Raw genomic sequence first — 24,794 nt, 5'->3', positions numbered from 1 at the left:
GGTTTTAGAAGTTACATTTTCTTTTGTCAATGTCAAACTTGTGCAACATGGGTATTAATAATACATTTGTAACATTCATAACTGCTCTTTTATCTGGTGTTTTTGTTTAGTTGAGAAAGTTGTAGAGATTAAATACCTGAATTAATTACAGATGTTGAAGGTGGCCTTTACAAACACAGCTTCTCATTGACAAATATAATAATATTAATAGTATTAACAGAGTGGACAATATGTGTAGAGTCATGAGAGATGGGTTTTCCTAATACTCTGACAATCTTCTCAGAGGTGAGGAAGAATCAGCCAAAGAAAATGTAATGAGTCATACGTTTTAGTTTAGTGACAACACACAGTCTCTGCAGTACAGCTGAAGACTCGCCTGGTCTTGACCTTTTAAATATCGAACCTTCAAGGCTTTTTTATGGCTTCAAAGACTTCAGACATACAGATACAGAAAGGCAGACTGTCTCTGGTGCCTTTCAGTGTGTTTATCAATGAACCTCTACTTTACATTTTCGGCTCTGATTAGGAAGTTGTCTTCTGATGTTGCCACTAAGCAGAAGAGATAAAGAAGTCCTGTAATTTCATTTACATTTAGAGAGAGATGGAAAACAACAATCAATAAAGGTCCCTAATCAAACATGAATCAGGGACGTTGTGGTTCATGGTCGACGCTTCACCTCTTAAATCCAATTTTTGCCACTCCTATAACTGAATAGTATCATGTATGTTTAATATAATGTATGTTGTTATTATTTTCTCTTTCTGTAATTGTCTTCTTTCTTTTTTGTGATTTGACACTAAAAAATAAACTAATTATTGTCATATTTCCATTAAATAGATTGAGAGTTTCCAGGTCCTGGATGGATGTTTTATGGACCTCAGAAATTGTTGAGATCAGTATTAAATGATAAAAGAATTGTCACAACCACAATACATCTGTCAGACAGTCAAACTTCTAGTTTACTGCAGTTATAACAGTTCAAGAAAAAAAATTAGTTGTTCTTACCCTTTTTCTTCCATTCTTGATACTCTGTGAAATAAATAAAGAATTGTCACAACCATGATGCATCTATCACACAGTGAATCCATATTACAAGTTTTTTAACTGCTGCTATTCAAACAAATGTTGGTCAGATATGTCTTTGTCAGTATTTAGTTGCAAATAAATCTATTTGTCAGAATACATGTTTTAATTTTATCTGTTAGAACTAACAGCAATATGATTGATGACTGTAAAACTTTATTTGTTTACTAGGAAAACATCACATTACTAAATCAACAACAACTAACAATGTGTCCAATTTGAGACTTTTTTGTTTCATTGATTTTTAAAATTCAGCAATTAGAAAAAAAGTACATTGAATGCATTTGAAACACTGGTTTTTGCTTGTAAAAGTTTAGATATTAATTACTTTTAAGTGCTGGATGCATGAAAACAGAACATTATTTAAAATATTGTCATGTTAAATACTCTAAAATGATTAAAGACAAATAGGTGACCAATGTGAAAATGTTCTATCTTACCTTGCAATTTCCTTTCTTTAGCTTCTCCTGTATTGAAGATGAATAAGTGTGTGTTAACTCATTGGAATTCTTCATTAATTATGTTTTGTTTCATAATTAGGTTTTATAAGTTACATTTTCTTTTGTCAATGTCAAACTTGTGCAACATGGGTATTAATAATACATTTGTAACATTCATAACTGCTCTTTTATCTGGTGGTTTTGTTTAGTTGAGAAAGTTGTAGAGATTAAATACCTGAATTAATTACAGATGTTGAAGGTGGCCTTTACAAACACAGCTTCTCATTAACAAATAGAACAATATTAATAGTATTAACAGAGTAGACAATATGTGTAGAGTCATGAGAGATGGGTTTTCCTAATACTCTGACAATGTTCTCAGAGGTGAGGAAGAATCAGCCAAAGAAAATGTAATGAGTCATACGTTTTAGTTTAGTGACAACACACAGTCTCTGCAGTACAGCTGAAGACTCGCCTGGTCTTGACCTTTTAAATATCGAACCTTCAAGGCTTTTTTATGGCTTCAAAGACTTCAGACATACAGATACAGAAAGGCAGACTGTCTCTGGTGCCTTTCAGTGTGTTTATCAATGAACCCCTACTTTACATTTTCAGCTCTGATTAGGAAGTTGTCTTCTGATGTTGCCACTAAGCAGAAGAGATAAAGAAGTCCTGTAATTTTATTTACATTTAGAGAGAGATGGAAAACAACAATCAATAAAGGTCCCTAATCAAACATGAATCAGGAACGTTGTGGTTCATGGTCGACGCTTCACCTCTTAAATCCAATTTTTGCCACTCCTATAACTGAATAGTATCATGTATGTTTCATATAATGTATGTTGTTATTATTTTCTCTTTCTGTAATTTTCTTCTTTCTTTTTTTGTGATTTGACACTAAAAATAAACTAATTATTGTCATATTTCCATTAAACAGATTGAGAGTTTCCAGGTCCTGGGTGGATGTTTTATGGACCTCAGAAATTGTTGTGATCAGTATTAAATGATAAAAGAATTGTCACAACCACAATACATCTGTCAGACAGTCAAAGTTCTAGTTTACTGCAGTTATAACAGTTCAAGAAAGTTGCTCTTACCTGTATCCAACCTTTCTAGATACTCTGTGAAATAAATAAAGAATTGTCACAACCATGATGCCTCTATCACACAGTAAATCCATATTAGACGTTTTTTAACTGCTGCTATTCAAACAAATGTTGGTCAGATATGTCTTTAAAATTATTAAAGACAAACAGGTGACCAATGTGAAAATGTTCTATCTTACCTTGCCATCTCGTTTCATCAGCTTCTCCTGTATTGAAGATGAATAAGTGTGTGTTAACTCACTGCAATTCTTCATTAATCATGTTTTGTTTCATAATTAGGTTTTAGAAGTTACATTTTCTTTTGTGGATGTCAAACTTGTGCAACATGGGTATTAATAATACATGTGTAACATTTATAACTGCTCTTTTATCTGGTGGTTTTGTTTAGTTGAGAAAGTTGTAGAAATTAAATACCTGAATTAATTACAGATGTTGAAGGTGGCCTTTACAAACACAGGTTCTCATTAACAAATATAACAATATTAATAGTATTAACAGGGTGGGCAATATGTGTAGAGTCATGAGAGATGGGTTTTCCTAATACTCTGACAATGTTGTCAGAGGTGAGGAAGAATCAGCCAAAGAAAATGTAATGAGTCATACGTTTTAGTTTAGTGACAACACACAGTCTCTGCAGTACAGCTGAAGACTCGCCTGGTCTTGACCTTTTAAATATCGAACCTTCAAGGCTTTTTTATGGCTTCAAAGACTTCAGACATACAGATACAGAAAGGCAGACTGTCTCTGGTGCCTTTCAGTGTGTTTATCAATGAACCTCTACATTTTCAGCACTGATAAGGAAGTTGTCTTATGGAGCTTAGCGTAAACTCAGGCAGGAAGACTCTCTTTAACTATTTATTCATTCTCACTCCTCTTGCTCCCCTGTTTCTCCCGCTTTCACATCAGCAGATTAAGGGCGTTACTCTAGTCATGAAATCAGATTCCTCCACGATCTCTAACTTCCCTTCTCTGTTGCTGTCAGTTGTCATTTCAGCGCAATCATCGCGACTCAGTGGTCATGCTGCTGTATGCTTCCGTCGTCACGCAGGTCGTTGTATCGGTCACTAGGACCACAGGTCACTCTGTTACTCACGCAAGCGGCGGCTTCAAAGCCGCTCGCTTGTCCTCTGCAACTCCTCACGACGGCACTCCGAACCCCGCAAAGCAAGCGACCGGCAAAGTTGCTCCAGCGGAGTCCGGATCCATTTCAGAGTTTCTCAGTCAACCTCTCTACTTCAGTCAAATCTCAACCAGACCACCCCTACTCTGGCTCTCCTTCACCTGGTCAGTGCATGAGGGCTTCAGGTACGCTCGTAAACTACAGAACTATAACATTCATAATGCTACTACCTTAGTTCTTTCTTCTTTTAAACATGCAACGTTGCTATAAGCGTATTCAGTAGGCTATGTAGACCTATATTAAGTGGACATATCACCGTCAAGGCATGTCAGCACGCGAATCTGGAAGTGAATTTCAAACAATAAGCGAACACACCACGTTCAACTCATTCAGTCATACAGGCTTTTCTCTCGCCCATCAGTAAGTTAATGCATCTCTGTTATGTATTTCAGCATGTTGGTTAGTACATACGCATCGTGTCACGTACGCATTGCATTATGTATCTGCTCTGTCCAAAAGGCCCTATTTAGCAGCAACACTTTCACTACATAATGCCCCCTCTCTCCCCCCACCTGAACTCTGCATCACGTGACATGGATTTTGGAGCTTATCAGAACTGAGCTAGGTTGACCCGCAGTTTTCCTCAGGATGGTAGTCTGGAATCTGCCACGCATCAGACGCTCTTTAGGATTAAGGACTTTGCTTTGTACTAACAGTCATCTAGCGCAAGTGAGTGACCAGTTTGAGCATGTTGTTATAGTTGCTGTTCGTTAGTGAATTATTTCTATGTTAGCCGATCTAAAGGGGCTCATATTCATGTAATCTGCCAACTGTGTAGCTTCATATTAGCAGCTACTGTTACCCACATTTACCAGATGTTAATAGGCATCATGCCTCAAGCATACGGTTAGGCCTTTATGTTTGGGTTTGTTGTGTAATATTTACTATATTACCGATAGAATAGCGGACTGAACGGCTACTTGTAGGTCCGCTCGTTAATTAACGGGCGCGCACAACCCGTGCAGTTTAGCAGCTCGTTCAGCCCCCGGATTGATGTCATGCATGTCTACTACTGGCCAATAGATGGCGGTTTTGCACTGCTGATGGACATTAACTCACTGTTAGAGGGAATATGCTGCTTCAGCCTCAGCTATGCCTGTTTAATACATGGCCACATTATTTACCAGCTGTTTGCCAGTTGTGTTGTCTTGTATAGTGGAAATTTATACATTCAGAAAGTAATATAGTTTACCATTTCTACATTAGCCTGTTATACTTTCATGTGGATATCTGACATGTTTATTCTGATTTATTCAGAACCACTGAGTCATCAGACTGTTGTACAAGGATTGTGGTTGTGATGGTGACAATAAATCCATACCAATTCAAGACATCTGCGTGATTCTGATCGATCACCTGCAGCGGGTTCTGCGTGAACAAGTCCAGCACATAGTCATAGCAGGGAAACTAGAACTTCCTAACATGCCCTTCAGGCATTTTATACTGTTATGTGGTGCCTACGCTCTCTATTGCATCTCTGCTTAATTTTTTAATCAGGAGGAAGTAGGAGGAAAGAGCATACAGCACTCAGGATATAAATCAGCCCATACAGAGCACATAGAATCCTGCACACGGCAATCAGTGCATCAGATTAACTTATCAATAACGTTTGGATCCAACCGGAGTACCGAGCCCCGGTTTGTTATTCAGGTTAAAGTGGGAAGAAGCAGCGGGTCTGTCGGGCAGATGAGTGAAGTGGGGCCTGCGGAGGAAACACCAGTTAGCCCCGGTTTCACTACAGGCAGATTCACTCGCTACAGTGGGCGAGGAAATAAAACCAATGAATCAATAAGTACAAACACTTGATTTCTTCACGTGGATCCCACATGCAAACTATTTTGGTTCAGTAAATTTCAGCTGTCAGTCAGCCTGGTGAAGGCAGGTTAGTCTGTGGACGGAGACGCTCAACGCCTGTCGGACGCGGTGAGGGGCGAAAGCGCACCGCTGTAAAGAAAAGAGGTTTGCTAGATTTGCAACACAAGACAAAACGAGAGCATCATTACGAGATGACAATAATAAACAATAATCGTTTTATGTCAATTATCTTGTTTTCATAATCGTTGGAAGCCAAAATCGTAATCGAAATTAAAATTAAATTAATCGCACAACTCTAGTCTCATTTTGAATAAATAGATGATAAAGCAGCTTTAGAGTGTGGCTACGTTGTGATTGACAAGTAGCTACCAGTGACAACGCTGATTACGTAACGTAACCATGGCGTAACCTCAGTTCACAGATTATAGGTTTAGCTGCTGCTATTTCACAGTGCGTTTTAGTTCATGACAGTTAATTCTAACATTTGATCGCCTAAATAAAAATTGTGTTCAGCGTTTGGTTGTGATACAAGACCCTCTAAAGAGTCGCACGTTCAGTTTCTCTGGTGAGTACATCTTATTTCAGTGGCTTTACGCCTTTTTATGCCAGCGGGAATTAGCATTAGCATTAGTTTATCGCTGTTATCCATAGATTATATGCACCATGCTAACCAAGCTAGCAGCTAGCGCTATGATCAGCTCCTCCCTCTCGTCCAAATATGGTCACTCCTGGCTCCACAAATCAATCATGGCGACTGTCAACTCCAAGATGGTGACGGTCAAATCTCTAAACTCGAGGCTTCAAAACGGCAGTTCCAAACTAGTGGGTGACGTCACAGTAACGTCAGTTCCTCATCTCATGCTACCTGTGAGCCACAAACTATGATCTGAATAACTGCCTACTCATATCACGGTTTGCTCCTCTGCATCTTCATATCATTTCCCTGCTTTCTGGTTATCCTCTGCATTATCATTGGCCTTCTCCCATCATAGCGGACGTTGGCCCTTTTCCCTGCATCATGTAATCTTTCATTCTTCTCACCTTGAGTCTGCATATTTTTGGAGCATCCTAATATGTTTTACTATGGATGTTGATTAGCTGGCTATCATGGTACTACAACTAAGGAGGACAGCTACTAGTTTCTCAATAAGCAAACTCATCAGTCAAATGTATCAGCACGTTCATCAGTACATCACTGCGTCACTGTCAGTGTATTTATTATGTTCTTCAGCAGTGGAAGCATCATTCTTCATACGGCCCGACGTCGGCTCACTCTGATTGTCTCAACAGTAGCGATGTTAAATGCTTTAATTCATATTCTACAGCCTCTAAGCAATTTAAACATCAGGTATTGTTCATATATTAAACTATGCCTCCTTTCCAGTCCTATGTTTCATGTTAACATTTTAAAGCTCAATATTGTAGCTTTTCAGGTCAGTCCAACCTAGTCAATACAGGAGGTTTTTGTCTCTGCCTGTTTATGTTCGGTTGACTGTTGATTTTAATCTCTCTAGTTCAAAAACATATTTTCTGTGTCAAGCTCAATATTATGCTTCGTCTCTAGCAGATCGTACCATCTTCACAACTAAATGAGGCCTGTTTCATTCCTGCTTGGTAAGTAAGCATTATTTAGGGGAAAACATCAGGCTGTGTATTCTTTTAGTGGTGGGGGCTTGCACCCTTTATTTTGGGGGGATTTATATTGCTGCTGCTCAGGGCGACTCCCTCAACTCAAAATCTCCCGTAGAGTCTGAGTGCAATACATTTAGACTTAATTATCTCTCATCATCATCTGGTAGAATAAACATTATCTTTACTTCATTCACTTGTTGTCCTATGTATTGAGCTTTAGATAAGTTCAGTCAGGAAGACTATCTTTGCATGCATAGGCTGTTATTTTATTTCTCATGTGTGTTATCATCCTGCATTCACATCTCATGCATCTGTTACTCGTTATTCCCTGGTCGCCCTGCCAAGGTCGTCAATCGAGATATCAGTTGCTCACATCCGCTGGTCACATCTATCCAATAGCAGCAGCGACACAGTTCCATCGTAGTTTATCATCTGCCGCTGTCTTTCATTTAAATTAGCATTATTCAGGGCTTTCTTTTAGGTCGTGGTGGTTACTTCCACCCCCACCCAAAGTATTTTATCTGCCTCCCTGCTACAACTGTGTCGGCGGTCACCCTCTGCCTACACATCCTCATCGTCCAGACGTCAGCACTGTTCTTGCAAATCAAAGATCTCTTAGGCCATAATCTGGTAAGTCATACATATAACTGGTGGTGGTGTCCTGAGTTATGGGTGTCGCAGCTCATTGCTATCATTGCTGATCATGCTAGCAGTTCTTCCTCTCATACAACAAATCTTGTGCATGGTAAAGAGCTATGTCATATCTACGGGTCATTTCACTCTGCTTTCAGGCTATCCTCTCTCTTCCCTCCTTATGAAATGTGCATAAGAACATGGTCTCCATACCTCACGCCACCCACCACTCTTCTAGTGATCACTAACTCACTCTCTTCTATCAACTCTTTTATCTTCCATTCATTCAAGTGTAATGTTTACATTGTCATGAACGTTTATTATCACTGCATTCTGTCTAATTTTCCCTTTTGCATATCTCACTAGAATCCTTCCCTGCCGGTAAGGTAAGGATCAAATATTTGAGTAAGTTTGTATGTCCTCAGTTCTCTTTCTTTGGGGGATTATCCTTTTCTAATCAATCCTCCACCTCCCTCCTTTCATATCTGCTGACATTCACGATGGGGTCTAATCACCAAAGACTCTCACTGTAATCTATCATGCATATTCAATAAATAACATTCACTTCTATGAAAAAGTGAGTCTCTTCTGATTGAAATGGAGTTTAGCGTAAATTCAGGCAGGAATACTATCTATAACCATTCATTCATTCCAACTCCTCTCTCTCTCCCTGTTTCTCCCGCTGTCCAATCAGCTGATTAGGGGCGTTACTCTAGTCATCAAATCAGATTCCTCCACAATTTCTAACTGCCAATCACAACTCAGCTGTCAAACTTTAAATCTGTTCCCCTCTCTGTTGCTGTCAGTTGTCATTTCAGAGTGATCATCGCTCCTCCTCCACCCCATCCAACTCCACGGCTGCGTTCCAGCAGCTCGCTCCTCTCCTCTTCATTCCTGATCACCACCTCATCTTCTCCACTTCATACTTCAGCACCAGGTCTGAGTTCACCAGGAGCCTGCTGCCTTCACCATCAAGATCTGCTCCCTTTATTCATCACCACCACCAGTGTCTAGACTCCATCGGGGGGTTATCCTATTCTAATCACGCCTTCACCTCCCCCCTTTCATAAATGTTGACATTCACGATGGGGTCTAATCACCAAAGACTCTCACTTTCACCTATCATGCATGTTCAATAAATAACATTCACTTATATGAAAAACTGAGTCTCTCCTGATTGAACCGATGTTGCCACTAAGCAGAAGAGATAAAGAAGTCCTGTAATTTCATTTATCTTAGATTTGAGGGAAACATCAGCAACATCACTAAAGTAGTTTTCTTCCACCTCTGACACATCGTCCAAGTTCACCCATTTCTAACAAAGTCAGATGTAAAAATTTTCATTCATGGTCATTCAGGTCTTGTATTCTGTACTATTAAAAAGATCCAACAAGTCCAAAATGCAGCTGCTACAATTCTTCTGATTCACTGGTTTACGGTTTCATTCAAGTCAAACTACAAACTGCTACACAGGATGCAGGTTATCTCATAATTCCAAAGATTACATCCATTTTATTTGAGAAATCATTTTTGGATGTTTTCTGCCTTTATTGATTATTGATTAGTATCAGTGAAGAGATGACAGAGAATGAGGGACAGGGGGAGAGAGAGATGGAGAACAACAATCAATAAAGGTCCCTAATCAAACATGAATCAGGGACGTTGTGGTTCATGGTCGACGCTTCACCTCTTAAATCCAATTTTTGCCACTCCTATAACCGAATAGTATCATGTATGTTTAATATAATGTATGTTGTTATTATTTTCTCTTTCTGTAATTGTCTTCTTTCTTTTTTTGTGATTTGACACTAAAAAATAAACTAATTATTGTCAGATTTCCATTAAATAGATTGAGAGTTTCCAGGTCCTGGGTGGATGTTTTATGGACCTGAGAAATTGTTGAGATCAGTATTAAATGATAAAAGAATTGTCACAACCACAATACATCTGTCAGACAGTCAAACTTCTAGTTTACTGCAGTTATAACAGTTCAAGAAAAAAAAGGGTTGTTCTTACCCTTTTTCTTCCATTCAAGATACTCTGTTGAATGAATAAAGAATTGTCACAACCATGATGCATCTATCACACAGTGAATCCATGTTACAAGTTTTTTAACTGCTGATATTCAAACAAATGTATATGTCTTTGTCAGTATTTAGTTGTAAATAAATCTATTTGTCAGAATACATGTTTTAATTTGATCTGTTAAAACTAACAGCAGTATGATTGATGACTGTAAAACTTCATTTGTCTGTTAGGAAAACATCACATTACTAAATCAACAACAACTAACAATGTGTCCAATTTGAGACTTTTTTTATTAATTTATTTCTTAAATTCAGTAATTAAAAAAAAATCATTGAATGCATTTGAAACACTGGTTTTTGCTTGTAAAGGATTATATATTAATTTAAAGTGCTGGATGCATGAAAACAGAACATTAATTAAAATATTGTCACATTAATACTTAAAATGTTCTATCTTACCTTGTAAGTCCCTTTCTTTAGCTTCTCCTGTATAGAAGATGAATAAGTGTGTGTTAACTCACTGGAATTCTTCATTAATCATGTTTTGTTTCATAATTAGGTTTTATAAGTTACATTTTCTTTTGTGAATGTCAAACTTGTGCAACATGGGTATTAATAATACATTTGTAACATTCATAACTGCTCTTTTATCTGGTGGTTTTGTTTAGTTGAGAAAGTTGTAGAGATTAAATACCTGAATTAATTACAGATGTAGAAGGTGGCCTTTACAAACACAGCTTCTCATTAACAAATAGAACAATATTAATAGTATTAACAGAGTGGACAATATGTGTAGAATCATGAGAGATGGGTTTTCCTAATACTCTGACAATGTTCTCAGAGGTGAGGAAGAATCAGCCAAAGAAAATGTAATGAGTCATACGTTTTAGTTTAGTGACAACACACAGTCTCTGCAGTACAGCTGAAGACTCGCCTGGTCTTGACCTTTTAAATATGGAACCTTCAAGACTTTTTTATGGCTTCAAAGACTTCAGACATACAGATACAGAAAGGCAGACTGTCTCTGGTGCCTTTCAGTGTGTTTATCAATGAACCTCTACTTTACATTTTCAGCTCTGATTAGGAAGTTGTCTTCTGATGTTGCCACTAAGCAGATGAGATAAAGAAGTCCTGTAATTTCATTTATCTTAGATTTGAGGGAAACATCAGCAACATCACTAAAGTAGTTTTCTTCCACCTCTGACACATCGTCCAAGTTCACCCATTTCTAACACAGTCAGATGCAGAAATTCTCATTCATGGTCATTCAGGTCTTGTATACTGTACTATTAAAAAGATCCAACAAGTCCAAAATGCTGCTGCTACAATTCTTCTGATTCACTGGTTTACGGTTTCATTCAAGTCAAACTACAAACTGCTACCTATTACCTCCTGACCTGTCAAAACTTCTCAGACCTCACATTCCCCCACGAACACTCACATCACATGATGCAGGTTATCTCATTATTCCAAAAATTACACCATTCAGATTTTAGGTGATAACTTATTGGGCGTTCTATGCTTTTATTGATTATTGATTACTATCAGTGAAGATAATCAAACATGAATCAGGGACGTTGTGGTTCATGGTCGACGCTTCACCTCTTGAATCCAATTTTTACCACTCCTATAACTGAATAGTATCATGTATGTTTAGTATAATGTATGTTGTTATTATTTTATCTTTCTCTAATTGTCTTCTTTCTTTTTTGTCAAGTGTATCAAGACACTGATTTTATACTAAAAAAACAAACAAATTATCGGCATATTTCCCTAAAATAGATTGAGACATGAAAATTGTCTGATCTTAGAGATACTGCGGTTCATGGTCGGGGCCTTAACCCATTAAATCCAGACTGACACCTATTATTTTCGTATCCCACATGGATTATAGGGCTACAAAACCCATATATGTGATTTAGAGATGTAATTACATGTTGTTGGGCGCATAAACACAGTGCGCCTGTTATGTTGAGGGAGACACGTGCTCTCTCTTCTTTCTACCGCAGCAGCACTACCAACACAGCAGACATGTGTGAGCATGTAAACAAACAAAAAACGAGCATTTCCTGGTATTAGACACCGCAAAATAGTCATAAAAGTCAGATTAATGTCCATGTAACAATGTTAATAAGTTGCTCTTTTAATAGAGGTCCAACTGTGAGCGAGAGGGAAACAACTTCTGTCCAGTTATTAATGTTGAGAAACTCCGGTGAGTTGCCATGTTGTCTGCTAGTCTGTTGTTGTGTTAGCCACTGTGGAGGGAAGCTGCATTAAACTTCCTGTTGAGTCAAGATACTTTTCATAAAAACCAACCGCTGATTGTTAAAATGTGGTCTGATGTTTATTACATGCTTTGATGCAACTGTATCATTGTTTTTATAGTCTGAAAAGATCGCTAGCTGCTAATCGCTAGCTCTGGCTAATGGAGCGACCGACACCGTGTCAACACTTTAAAGGAACATTACACTGTTTTCTAATATTAAAATCGTTATATTTTAATGGGATTTGTGCACTTTAATGTTTTGTAATGCCATTAAATGGTAATTTAACCGATTATGGTTGCTATATGTACATGTTAAGTGAATCATAAAGGATAATTTAGTTCGTTTTCATGATTAACAGTACATTAAAAATAAAAATGTAACAATACAGCAAATAATCTAGATAAATGTTAAAATGCTAATTGTTTTGACATAAGAAATTCATAATAAGCAATCTGTTACTGTAAGAATACAAATGTTGATGTGACAGAGGGAAAATTCATTGTAAATAATTTATTATTAAAGTTAAAAAGACGTCTGTTTTAAAGAAATTCATGGTAAATTGTTCATGTTAAAATTACCAGTTGTTAATATATGGTCAATGTAGTACAAGTGTTTCCTTAATTGTTGGTTATATGATGTATGATATTCTGAGAGAGAAAAGAATTTAATGAGATCTCATCTTAGACACATAAAGAGAACCAAATAACTTATTATCCTGCATTATCTGTATCTGTGTAGGTTGGTTTTTTGTGACCAGATAGAATCAGAGATGGCGAGTCCAGCCTGTGACTCTGTGGACAGTTGTAGAAACGGTGTTGGTCAACAGTAGGAACTGCCCACAGAGGACATCTGATTTAAAGTGATATTCATTTTCATTGGGTTACAGATAAGACACACACACTAATTATCCTACCCAGGTAGTAATAGTAGTGACACTATTAGACACTTGGAACAGATACAACACAAAACTACTTTGAACTGAACTCTTGAGCTCTTTAATCATAAGGAGTAACCGTGGATTAAAGGAACAACCAGTAAACTAAAGAACATTTCATTGGAGGTTTTCCACCTCCATAACGGACTATTTCTATTGATTATTGATTATTTGATTTATGTATTTTATTTTTTATCTTCCATTCTTTTAAAAATTAAAGTCTTGTGTATTATTGTGTAAAAGTTTTGAGACAATAAATTGTCACTGTTCAACCATAAGTTAATTTACTCCCTGAATTATTCAAGACAACCGCTCATTGGACCAAGTTAGATGTTGTGTCTTATTACTACTTTTGGTTAGCACTGAGGATGCTACATTTTACTACAATTTAATTATGTAATTGCTATCTTGTTCAGACTTTTGTTCCTTATTTACAGTTTTCTGTACAAAAGCCATAAAAATGCTTTTTTGTTATTGTTGTACTTTTTTGTTTATAAAATGTACTGAGACTCTGAGTGATTTTAAGTCAAAGTAAACTCACTTAATTAACATTTTTGCCTTCAGTAATGTAGATGGAGACATGAAAGTAGTGATGTTGCAGTTGTTTGTTATGAGATTTAACCACTAAGACAACAAGTCGACCCTGAAACATCCAGAAACACATCTGGTTTATATCAGACCACCAAAATATAGTATATTTGGTGCATAGAAATAAATAAAATATTTTGTGACTTCTTACGTTCTCTCCTTTTGCGTCTGAAATAGATGATGCCTTTGTATATTAAATAGATGATGATGATGATGAACCCAACCAGCATACATACTGGTATGAAGTTGAACATCCAGGTCAGATTCTCTACAAAAATGAAAGAATAAATAATTAAAACAACAAATGGTTTACAAGGACACTGTATTGTATTCTAATGTCGTTAGTTGATCCCATCTTTGATAACGCACTCTGAGGTGACCCAATACAGAAAAATAATGAACTCAAAGCTCGTCATTTAGTCATTTAATGCTGTTAGAACATGTTTTGTAACTCCTATGAGGACATTGAGTACATTGTCATGTTTAGTAAAAACAGTAAGATGCATTAATAGTGCATAATAGTAGTGATGTTGCAGATACTTGTTATGAGCTTTAACCACTAAGACAACAAGTCGACCCTGAAACATCCTTTTATGCAGATTCATCAAACATCTGGAGAGAATCTCTTGGTGTTGGTTGTGGTTGTGGATGTTTGCATGAGGATAGAAACTTCCTGTCTCTTAACATGAAAATACATCATCAGGACTAATATTGTTGGTGGAATCACACTCTTGAAAGAACTTGAATATGTATGATGCACAACTAGATTAACATTATCAGTTAAATTTACATAAATATTAATATACCACACATAAATATAAAGAATGTAAATTCAAGTCAAAGATTTGATTTATATCAAACCAAAATACAGTACATTTAGTGCATCAAAATAAATACAATATTTGTGACTTCTTACCTGTTCTGCCTTTGTATATTAAATTGATGATGATGTTGCACACACTCGAAATACAAACTGCTGTTAAGATGAGCACCTCTATCAGATCATCTAGAAAAATGAAAGAATAAATAATTAAAACAACAAATAGTTTACAAGGACACTGTATTGTATTCTAATGTCGTTAGCTGATCACATCTTTGATAATGCACTCTGAGGTGACCCAATACAGAAAAATAATAAACTCAAAGCTCGTCATTTAGTCATTTAATGCTGTTAGAACATGTTTTGTAACTCCTATGAGGACATTGAGTACATTGTCATGTTTAGTAAAAACAGTAAGATGCATTAATAGTGCATAATAGTGGTGATGTTGCAGTTATTTGTTATGAGCTTTAACCACTAAGACAACAAGTCGACCCTGAAACATCCTTTTATGCAGATTCATCAAACATCTGGAGAGAATCTCTTGGTGTTGGTTGTGGTTGTGGATGTTTGCATGAGGATAGAAACTCCCTGTCTCTTAGCATGAAAATACATCATCAGGACTAATATTGTTGGTAGAATCACACTCTTGAAAGAACTTGAATATGTATGATGCACAACTAGATTAACATTATCAGTCAAATTTATATAAATATTAATATACCACACCTAAAGAAATATAAAGAATGAAATTCAAGTCAAAGATTTGTTTCATATAAAACCAAAATAAATAAATAAAATATTTTCTGACTTCTTACATAATTTGTCTCTGTATCTGAAATACATGATGATGATGATGATGATGAACCCAACCATAATCACTCCAAATATTGCTGTTACGATGATCATCCAGGTCAGCTCCCCTACAAAAAATGAAAGAATAAATAATTATTATTATTAATTGCACAACTAGATTAACATTATCAGTCAAATTTACAGAAATATTAATATACCACACCTAAAGAAATATAAAGAATGTAAATTCAAGTCAAAGATTTGATTTATATCAAACCACCAAAATACAGTATATTTAATATGAGTGCATGATTCAGGAAATCTCACAATTCGATTCACAATTGATTTACGATTCAAAATCAATTCTCAATTCAATACATTCATAGATTTGATTCTAGATTGATGTTTTGAGTAACTCTTTCTATTTGACTGCAGGAGACACTTTCATAGGTGTCAAAGAAAAAAAATCACACTGAATCAAGTGTAAACATTTGCTATCAACATCAACCCTGACTAAGATTTATGTTCCTTTAGTTCACTCAGTCAACAGGAAACCAAAGCAGCCCTGAGACAAAGAGTCAAATGAATACTTAATACAAAAATAAAAATGATTGCAAAGATAAACTGCTGAGTGCAAAACTTCAAATAATAACTTAAATTCATACTTCAAATAACAAAATCAAATAAACAATAGCTGCCTGTTACATTTAGCTGCAAAGTGCAAACAAGAAAATTGATCAAATTGGTCAAATTGATCACTATAAGATGATGATTATTATAACTGATTTTGTTTCTTTTTCTTAATTTCTCATGCAGATTATCATCTAATTGACATTTGTATATTTATTACATGAATATAAAGTGATGAAACGGGCAGTTTCACTATTTACTGAATTTTATTGTGTGTTTCAAAATACAGAACAGCTGTTTAAACGCTTGTTTCACTGCTGCATCTTGTTGGCTTGTTTTTGGCAGTTTGTCATAAACTTCAAGGAGACGTTTTTCATTGAGATAAAATGACTTTCTCATTCTCGTCCTCAGAAAACCAGCTGGCAGTCTGACGTGTGTTAATCTGCGGGGGAGGGGGCTGCAGGGGGGCTGCAGGGAGAAAGTTGAACCAGAACCAACTTTTGGAGAATCGTAACCTGTAACACTGAACAACCCTGCATTATGACAAAAACATTACTGGGAAGAGAGGAAGAAAACTTCTTTGTTTGATAACGTTAAAAGTAAAGTTAGGCTTTGCTGACGGCTCCCCGACTCATTTTAAAAAAGATAAGAGAGAGAGAAGCAGTGGTCGAGCGAGCTAGAGAGTGAATGAAGAGAGGGAGCGCTGGTAACCTTAGTGATGAAGCTGGTGAATCAGATCAATAAAATGTTTTCTGATTGTTTCACGGCGGTTACTAATAAATAAGCCCACAACCACACAAACCGGCGCTGCAACGCCTGATAACAGCATTAATCTCGTCAAGCTCCTCCTTCCCTTCGAGAAAAGAAAAAACAAAATATGTCCAAATGATTGCCTTCATTGCTGATGGACCAGTTTATATTTGTTTTTCTATCAAATACTCCATTGCTCGCGGTCTCTCCATGACAAACACTTCTCTTCCTTCTTGCACCCGGAGTTGGGTCCAGGTGGAAACCAGCGCAGCGTCGTTGCGCCATCTATGGGATTTAACGAGCTAATGTAATAAGTTAAAAGAATGATGCACTAAAAGGGCCATACAAGCTTAAAAAGGACAGTACACTTAAAATGCTGTGATAAGGTTAAAAAGATCATAGTCATGAGAAACAATTTATAAGATGTGTTTAAAATGGGTTAAAAAAAAGTAGGAATTCATTATGTCAAAAGAGGTTAAAATTTTAAAAGGTCTTTAATTAATTCATTGTTCATTTCATCCTTTATTGTCAGAGGTTCAGCTATAATGGTATTATCAGTGATCCGCAAAGTAGTCTTAATCTACTAGCGTGAGATCGATTGCTTTTGTCTCCACCCACGTATCCAGGGGAACTCGCGGTGTTTTCTTCATTCGAGTAAACGCTCTCACTGAAGAAATCACTCGTATCACTCTTGTGATTATTTCTCCCCGTTTCAGGTATGTTGTCGGCATTTGACACTATTAAGGTGGTTGTAATAATTTTTCTAATATGTTTTGAGTGTCAAGTGAATGTATGTGTAACATTTCAAGTGAGTTAAAGTAAAGTTTGCCGAGTATGGTAAAGTGTCTGGCGAGCTAGCTCCCGCTTGTTAGCAGAGTTCAACCCGTAACTACGCCAATTGCTTCCGCCATTTTGTGAATTCAATTGTCTACATATGCAGATGTATTTTACACAGTTTTTCTATATTGTCTATTTAGTAACTTTTACAAGGTTATGAGAGGTTACTGAGTTACAGCAGTATATTATTTACCAGTAACAGTAGAGAGAATAGGAATTATGTCTCAAAGAAATACTGTATATTTGTGTAACTTGAATAGGGTATGTATGCTACTATAACCAGCTTGTTAAGCAGGGTAGCCTGTTTATTTGTTTATTTGTAGATTGTGTATATGTTCAATAATTCATTCGAGTAAACGCTCTCACTGAAGAAATCACTCGTATCACTCTTGTGATTATTTCTCCCCGTTTCAGGGGCGTAACATTTTGGAGGCACCGCTGGGATTGCTCCTTGGATGTCCGGTGTCCACAACCTGGCGGCCGAATCCTGTGGTAGCTAAATCCCCCACAATACAACCCAGACAGGTGGTAGTGAGGAACGTGTTGCTGTTTGAGGAGAGCTGGAAGCTGGTGGTTAAGTACACGTCACCTGAGGCCAGTCAGAGATCATCAGGGACATTAAAGGCCATCCAGTTCAGAGTCAACTCCTGCACAGTAAAAGTTGCTCCTGCCCTGTCGACATGATGACAGCCTTGGAAGAGCTACAGGAAGAGGTTGTAGGAGAACTACATACCCTGACTAGAGAAAATTTGCTCGGAGTCTGTGATTTTCTTAACGTCTCAGGAGAGCGGAGAGAAAATGTTGAAGGAAAGTCCCGCATATCACTAGTGACTCATGTAATGAAGTATCTTGAAAGAGAAGAAGTGGCAGAGTTAGAAGATGACGGCATGTCAGAATTGTTGCTGCTGAAAGACAAAATTGCAGGTTTGGCCATGGGCACGGATAACGGAGCAGTACAAACTGAGGAGAATGTGGAAAGGGCAGGGACTCAGAGGGAAATAGAGGAGCAGAGAACTGTAAAGCAATGTAAAGGAGTGGAAACTGAGCAGTCCATCCCTGTTAATGCTGCTGGGTATGAGTCTCAGTGCCAGTCCCAACCTACTGTCAGCCCACCAGTCAGTATGCAGCCCCTGGTCAGTGCTCAGCTGCAGCAGCCGAGCCCATGCTGGCGCAAAGATTTCAAAATCTCAGGTCAAATAGGCGAAGCAGGCCAGAAAGATAAATTGACATTTTCTAGCCTCGCTCATCAGATTGAGAATGGACTGAACAGAGGTTATCCTGAAATAGAAATAGTAGATGCTGTAATTAGAGCTATATCTCCCGGCTCACAGTTACGCAGCTATTTGGAAGGAAAGCCCCACCTGACTCTCCCCACACTCCGACGCATCCTGCGCTCCCACTTCCAAGAAAAGAGCGCCACAGAGCTCTACAAGCAGCTAGCTTCTGAAGCACAGAACAGCAAAGACACTCCTCAGACTTTCCTCATGCGAGTTTTAGATTTGAGGCAGAAAGTACTGTTTGCTTCCCAAGAGTCAGAATCAGGGCTTAAGTATGATCCAGCGTTAGTCCAGCGCATGTGTTTACACACACTACTTACTGGTCTCCAGAATGAAAGTATCAGGATAGACATGCAGCCTCTCCTATTAGATACTGAGACCTCAGATGAGCTTCTGCTAGAGAGGTTAAATGTTGCCTGTGCTAATGAGGCTGAAAGGAGAAACAAAAGGAAGCTTAGCAACCAACAGTCAGCCACAAGTGTAAGTGTAGTGCAGTCAGAAGATAGGTCACCTGCTAAGTGCTCTGTGAAGGAAACCAAAACAGGGATTTCCCCAGAACTGTTAACAGAGATACAAGAGCTTAAGACAAGTGTAGCTTCTCTGAAAGGTCTCAGTGCAGAGATAGCCCAGATCAAAGAAACTTTACATCAGACTAGGTTCCAGCCACAGTCCTATGCCCCACCTGCAGTTAGGCCAGATAGGGACCCTCAGCCATCTGTTTCACCGCAGCAGTATTACAGCAGCTACAACCAGCCTCAAACACCTGCTCCAATGCGGCCACAGTATGGACCGAATCAGTACACCAATCACTCTGTCCGTGCTTCACGGAGATGTTTTGTCTGCCAGCAGACAGGAGCGAATGAACGCTGCATGCACTGCTACCGATGTGGAAGTGGAGAACATTTTCAGGCTGGATGCAAAATCAGAGGAATCAGACCATCCAGGGAGGCTCCTTTAAACAGGGAATGGTTACCACCACGGGACGGGTGCTAACCGTGACTAGCAAAGAGTCCCAGAAATGTGCAAATTGTGGCAGTGCAGACTCACCTGACAAATTGAAACGATGTTCATCCTGCAAAGAGACACTGTACTGTTCCAAAACATGTCAAAACCAAAACTGGGCTGAGCATAAAGGAAAATGCACTCACCTGCCAAGCGCCGGTGGAAAGGCTTCCTGCAAAAGGAAAATTGCTGATACTCTGCCCCTCCTACCTCATGTTGGCCACCCCCGCAAAGTCACTTCGCTAGTTGGCAGGCAGTGTCTTGTTGAATGTTACCTAAATGGCCACCACCTGCAAGCTCTATGGGACACAGGTTCTCAGGTGTCGGTAATTGATGAAAGATGGAAAGAGGAATACTTCCCAACCACAAGGCTGAGAGATGTTTCAGAGATCCTTGACTCACATGATGACTTGACATTGACTGCCGCAAACGGAACTGAAATGCCGTACTTGGGATGGATTGAAACAGTTTTCCGGCTAGCCTCTGAAACTGACCAAGCAGAAGAACTGATCATTCCAGTGCTTATAATGAAAGGCTGGCACCTGTCTCATCCCATCATAGGTTTCAATGTTATTGAGCACATCCTGACAAAGACTGAAAAGACTAAACGGTATCACACAGTGAGGAAAGCTTTCCCAAGCCTCAAAAGAAACAAAGTGAGAGCTTTCATACAGGCTGTTAGCGCAGAGCAAGAAGATGAGTATGCAGTAAAAACGAAGAAAGAGGAGGTTGCAGTTTCAAAACACAGCAGCATCCAAATCAACTGTCGCGTAGCTACACAGCCCTTCAAAGAGAACATAACCATGCTGTTTCAGCCAGACCTGAACCCACAATGGCCAGATGGTCTTGAGTTTTATGACACACTAGTCAGAGTCAGGAAAGGTGTATTCCCAGTCATCACAATTGATGTTTCTAACCCAACTGACCATGACATTGTTTTACCAGGGTGCACATTAATTGGCACAGTACAAACCATTATGACAGTCCTGCCCGCCCAGGTATTTGAGAAAGTTGCAACACCAGCCACAGTGAGTCACACCAGCATGAAGCCCACAAGTAGTGCCAGTGAACAGTGGGATCCACCAGTGGATCTTAGTCACCTTAGTGAGGATCAGAGACAGGTAGTGAAACAGATGCTCAGAGAAGAGTGTCATTCCTTCTCAAAGTCAGACAGTGATATCGGCTGTATTGAAAAGTTGCATATGACCATTTCCCTCAAAGACACTGAACCTGTCAAACGCACATATATATCAGTGCCTAGCCCCCTGTACCAGGAAATGAAGGGTTACCTCCACGACCTAATAGCACAAGGCTGGGTCAGGAAGTCAAACTCCTCATACTCCTCACCCGTTGTGTGTGTGCGAAAAAAAGATGGCACCCTTCGGCTGTGCATAGATTACAGAGACCTGAACAGGAAGACCCATCCTGATCGTCAGCCTATCCCTCGGGTCCAAGACATCATGAACAGTTTAGGTGGTAAATCCTGGTTTTCTCTCTTAGACCAGGGGAAAGCTTACCACCAGGGGTTTATGTCGGAAGAAAGCAGACCACTGACAGCTTTTGTTACCCCATGGGGACTTTATGAGTGGATTCGCATCCCCTTCGGCCTCATGAATGCCCCAGCGGCCTTCCAACGTTGTATGGAGGAGTGTTTGGAAGGGCTTCGGGATAACATCTGCATTCCTTATCTGGATGATACACTGGTTTTCAGTAAAACCTTTGACAACCATGTGAATGATGTACAAAAAGTGCTGCAACGCCTCAGAGAGCATGGCATCAAACTCAAGCCAAGTAAGTGTGATCTATTCAAGCCTGAGGTCCGCTACCTGGGCAGAATAGTATCTGCAGAGGGCAGTAAAGTTGATCCAGCCGACTTCGAAGCTGTTAGAGCACTAAAAGATATCAGACCTCAGACTGTGGGCCAACTCAGGAAAATGCTTGGTTTACTCACCTACTACAGGCAGTACATCAAAGACTTTTCACGAAAAGCCAGCTGTCTATATGAGCTCCTAAAAGCAGACACAGATGAAGTCTCTGTCAACAGCAGAGAAATAAAAACAAGACTAAAGAAAGTGAGTCATGTTGTGCCCTCAAATAAACTGATCAAGTGGACAGATCAGCACCAACAGGTACTTGAACATTTGATTGACTGCCTGCTCCATCCACCAGTGTTGGGTTTCCCTGATTTCACTCAGCCATTCATTGTACACACTGATGCATCACACCAAGGTTTGGGAGCAGTACTGTATCAACACCAAGATGGCAAGCTTAGAGTCATTGCTTATGGCTCTCGTTCGTTAACGGCAGCTGAAAAGAACTATCACCTCCATGCAGGCAAGCTAGAATTCCTGGCTTTAAAATGGGCAATCACTGACAAGTTCCGCGACTATCTGTACTATGCTCCAACTTTCACTGTGTATAGTGATAACAACCCGCTCACCTACATCCTGTCGAATGCAAAGCTGAACGCAACCACTTCCAGGTGGGTTGCAGAGTTGGCTGATTTCCACTTTACAATCAAGTACAGACCAGGGAAGGAGAACAGTGATGCTGATGCTTTGTCGAGAATGCCGCTGGATGTAGAGTCACTAATGAGAGAATATTGTGAGGAACTGCTACCTAACACCATCACTGCTGCCATCCAAGCTGTTGAGGTACAGAAAGAGTCCCCTGCAACTTGGTCACTCACGGCTGTATCCATGTCAGTTTCAGCTGAAAGTGAGCCAGCCACTGCATCTATCAGCCCCATACCAAAAGAACAGTTACGAGAAGCACAAGAGTCTGATCCAGTTATCTGTCCTGTGCTAGAGTGCAAACTGTCAGGTTCCAAGCCACCAGTTAAGGAGCTGAGAGAGCTCAGTCCAAAGACGAAATGCTTGTTCAGGGAATGGGACAAATTGACAATAGATGATGATGGTGTTCTGTACAGAACTACCACTGCCCGTGAGCAACTGGTCTTGCCAGAAAGATACAAAGGAAAGGTGTTGGAAGAGTTGCACAATAACATGGGTCACCAAGGCGCTGATCGCACAGTATCCCTAGTACGTGACCGTTTCTTCTGGCCATACATGCAATCAGACATCGAGCACTATGTGACTAAAGCCTGCTCTTGTCTAAAACAGAAAAAACCCTGCCATGACACAAGAGCTCCCTTGACAAATATTGTGACAACACAGCCATTTGAGTTGATATGCGTTGACTTCCTCCATCTTGACCGATGCAAAGGCGGATATGAGTACATCCTTGTCCTTGTTGATCATTTCACGCGTTTTGCCCAAGCATACGCCACCACATCAAAGTCAGGGAAAACTGCTGCCAACCTAATCTTCAATGATTTCGCCCTGAAGTTTGGCTTCCCCTCTCGCATCCACCACGACCAAGGGGGAGAATTCGAGAATCAGTTGTTCAGTCAGTTACAGAAACTCAGCGGAGTGGCTGGGTCCAGGACAACGCCCTATCACCCGATGGGGAACGGTCAAGTGGAACGTATGAACAGGACATTGTTACAGATGCTCAAGACACTGACTGATGCACAGAAATCAAACTGGAAAGAGTCCTTGAACAAACTGGTGAATGCTTATAACTGTACACGTTGTGAAGTGACAGGCTACTCGCCATACTATCTTCTGTACGGGAGATCACCCAGGCTTCCAGTTGATATGCTCTTTGGACTGCACACAGAATCAGGCTCTAGTGACCAGCGAGACTATGTGGAGAAATGGAAACAAGGTATGGAGGAAGCCTACGCCATTGCTAACAGAAATGCTCAAAAGGCTGCTGAAAGGAGTAAAAGGTACTATGACACAAAAGTAAGGAGTTCAGCACTACAACCCGGTGAGCGCGTCCTGATCAAAAACTTGACACCCAGGGGAGGACCAGGCAAACTCCGGAATTATTGGGAGAACACAGTTCACACAGTAGTGAGACGAATGGGGTCTAACCTGCCAATTTATGAAGTGAGACCAGAAAGGGGTAAGGGATGCTCCAGAGTTCTGCACAGAAACTTGCTAATGCCCTGTGATCACTTACCTTTCGAGACATCACCAGGGTTTACAAAAAATGGAAAAGGGACACAGAAAAAGAAATACCAGCCTGCATCTCAAACTCAGGAATCTGATGAGGACAGTGGAGATGAGTATGAACTCCATTATGAGCCACTCCGAGCCCCCACAGTGCCTGCAGAAAGAAAGGAAACCTTGGGTGAATCGAGGATGGCGCTTGAACATAGGCGCCCACCAGTGGAAGAGAGAATTGAAATGCCAGCTCCTGTTGCACCACAAGCACAGTCTCCTGGGGAAGATCAGCTGGAGGAGTCTAGCACACCTGCTGAAAACCTGCCTGGTGAGGAAATAGACTTACCTGTTGGAAATTTGCCTGATGAACACTCACCACATGCCTCTCCCTCGTCAAGTGCTGCTGAACCTGAGGAGCCATCCTACCAGCTGCCACAAAGAGAGAGACACCCACCGAGACGTATGACCTACGATCAGCTTGGCATCCCCTCTTGCTACAGTATCCAGCCAGCAACTCAGATGTTACCTGTCTACCATGCATCAGGACTGGTCCCATGGCTACCACCCCTTCAGCCATACTACTTCCAGCTCCCCTTCATGTATGGACTCCAGCAAACCATGAGCCTACAGACTTGACTAAGTTTGACGAACACCATGGACAATACATAGACTGTTCACACAGACTGTTGCCATGGACTATTCATGGACTGTTTCAAAACTATTGTCATGGACAATTTGCAGTCTGTGTATCATTGCCATGCAAAACTAATGGACTGTTGAAAAACTGCTGATAGACAGTTTATGCATTGGCCAGTCACCGAATATGGACTGTAGCCCTGTGATTATGGACTGTTGAGTCATCAGACTGTGACCTTTGTTTGTGTACCAACTCACAGGAGCCCTTCATTGCCAAGCTCATGAGAGATTGAAAAGAAAAGGAGAGAAAATTGTTTAATTAATTGGT

At 39.5% G+C, this 24,794-nt stretch overlaps 1 protein-coding gene and 1 long non-coding RNA gene across 2 annotated transcripts in view; one reads left to right on the top strand and one right to left on the bottom strand.

Moving 5' to 3' along the window:
* Positions 1 to 902: 902 nt before the first annotated feature.
* LOC137177280 (uncharacterized) overlaps positions 903 to 24,794 on the bottom strand; it is a 42,800-nt gene continuing 18,908 nt past the window's right edge. Inside the window, exons 17-23 of the mRNA XM_067583467.1 lie at positions 15,345 to 15,449; positions 14,623 to 14,712; positions 13,858 to 13,974; positions 2,810 to 2,836; positions 2,622 to 2,645; positions 1,525 to 1,551; positions 903 to 1,030 (exon numbers count right to left, since the gene is read on the bottom strand). Of these exons, the coding sequence (XP_067439568.1) occupies positions 993 to 1,030; positions 1,525 to 1,551; positions 2,622 to 2,645; positions 2,810 to 2,836; positions 13,858 to 13,974; positions 14,623 to 14,712; positions 15,345 to 15,449 (428 nt within the window). The 3' untranslated portion in view covers positions 903 to 992. The remainder of the gene's footprint in view (positions 1,031 to 1,524; positions 1,552 to 2,621; positions 2,646 to 2,809; positions 2,837 to 13,857; positions 13,975 to 14,622; positions 14,713 to 15,344; positions 15,450 to 24,794) is intronic.
* LOC137177290 (uncharacterized) lies at positions 11,736 to 13,401 on the top strand. The gene is made up of 3 exons (XR_010926052.1): positions 11,736 to 11,989; positions 12,068 to 12,129; positions 12,923 to 13,401. It is a non-coding gene; the product is annotated as an uncharacterized lncRNA (long non-coding RNA).

The sequence above is a fragment of the Thunnus thynnus genome, chromosome 24, assembly GCF_963924715.1.
Source record: "Thunnus thynnus chromosome 24, fThuThy2.1, whole genome shotgun sequence".
Taxonomy (NCBI): Eukaryota; Metazoa; Chordata; class Actinopteri; order Scombriformes; family Scombridae; genus Thunnus; species Thunnus thynnus.
Note: the sequence above shows the minus strand (reverse complement) of the source record. Positions and strands in the feature narration are given on the sequence as shown.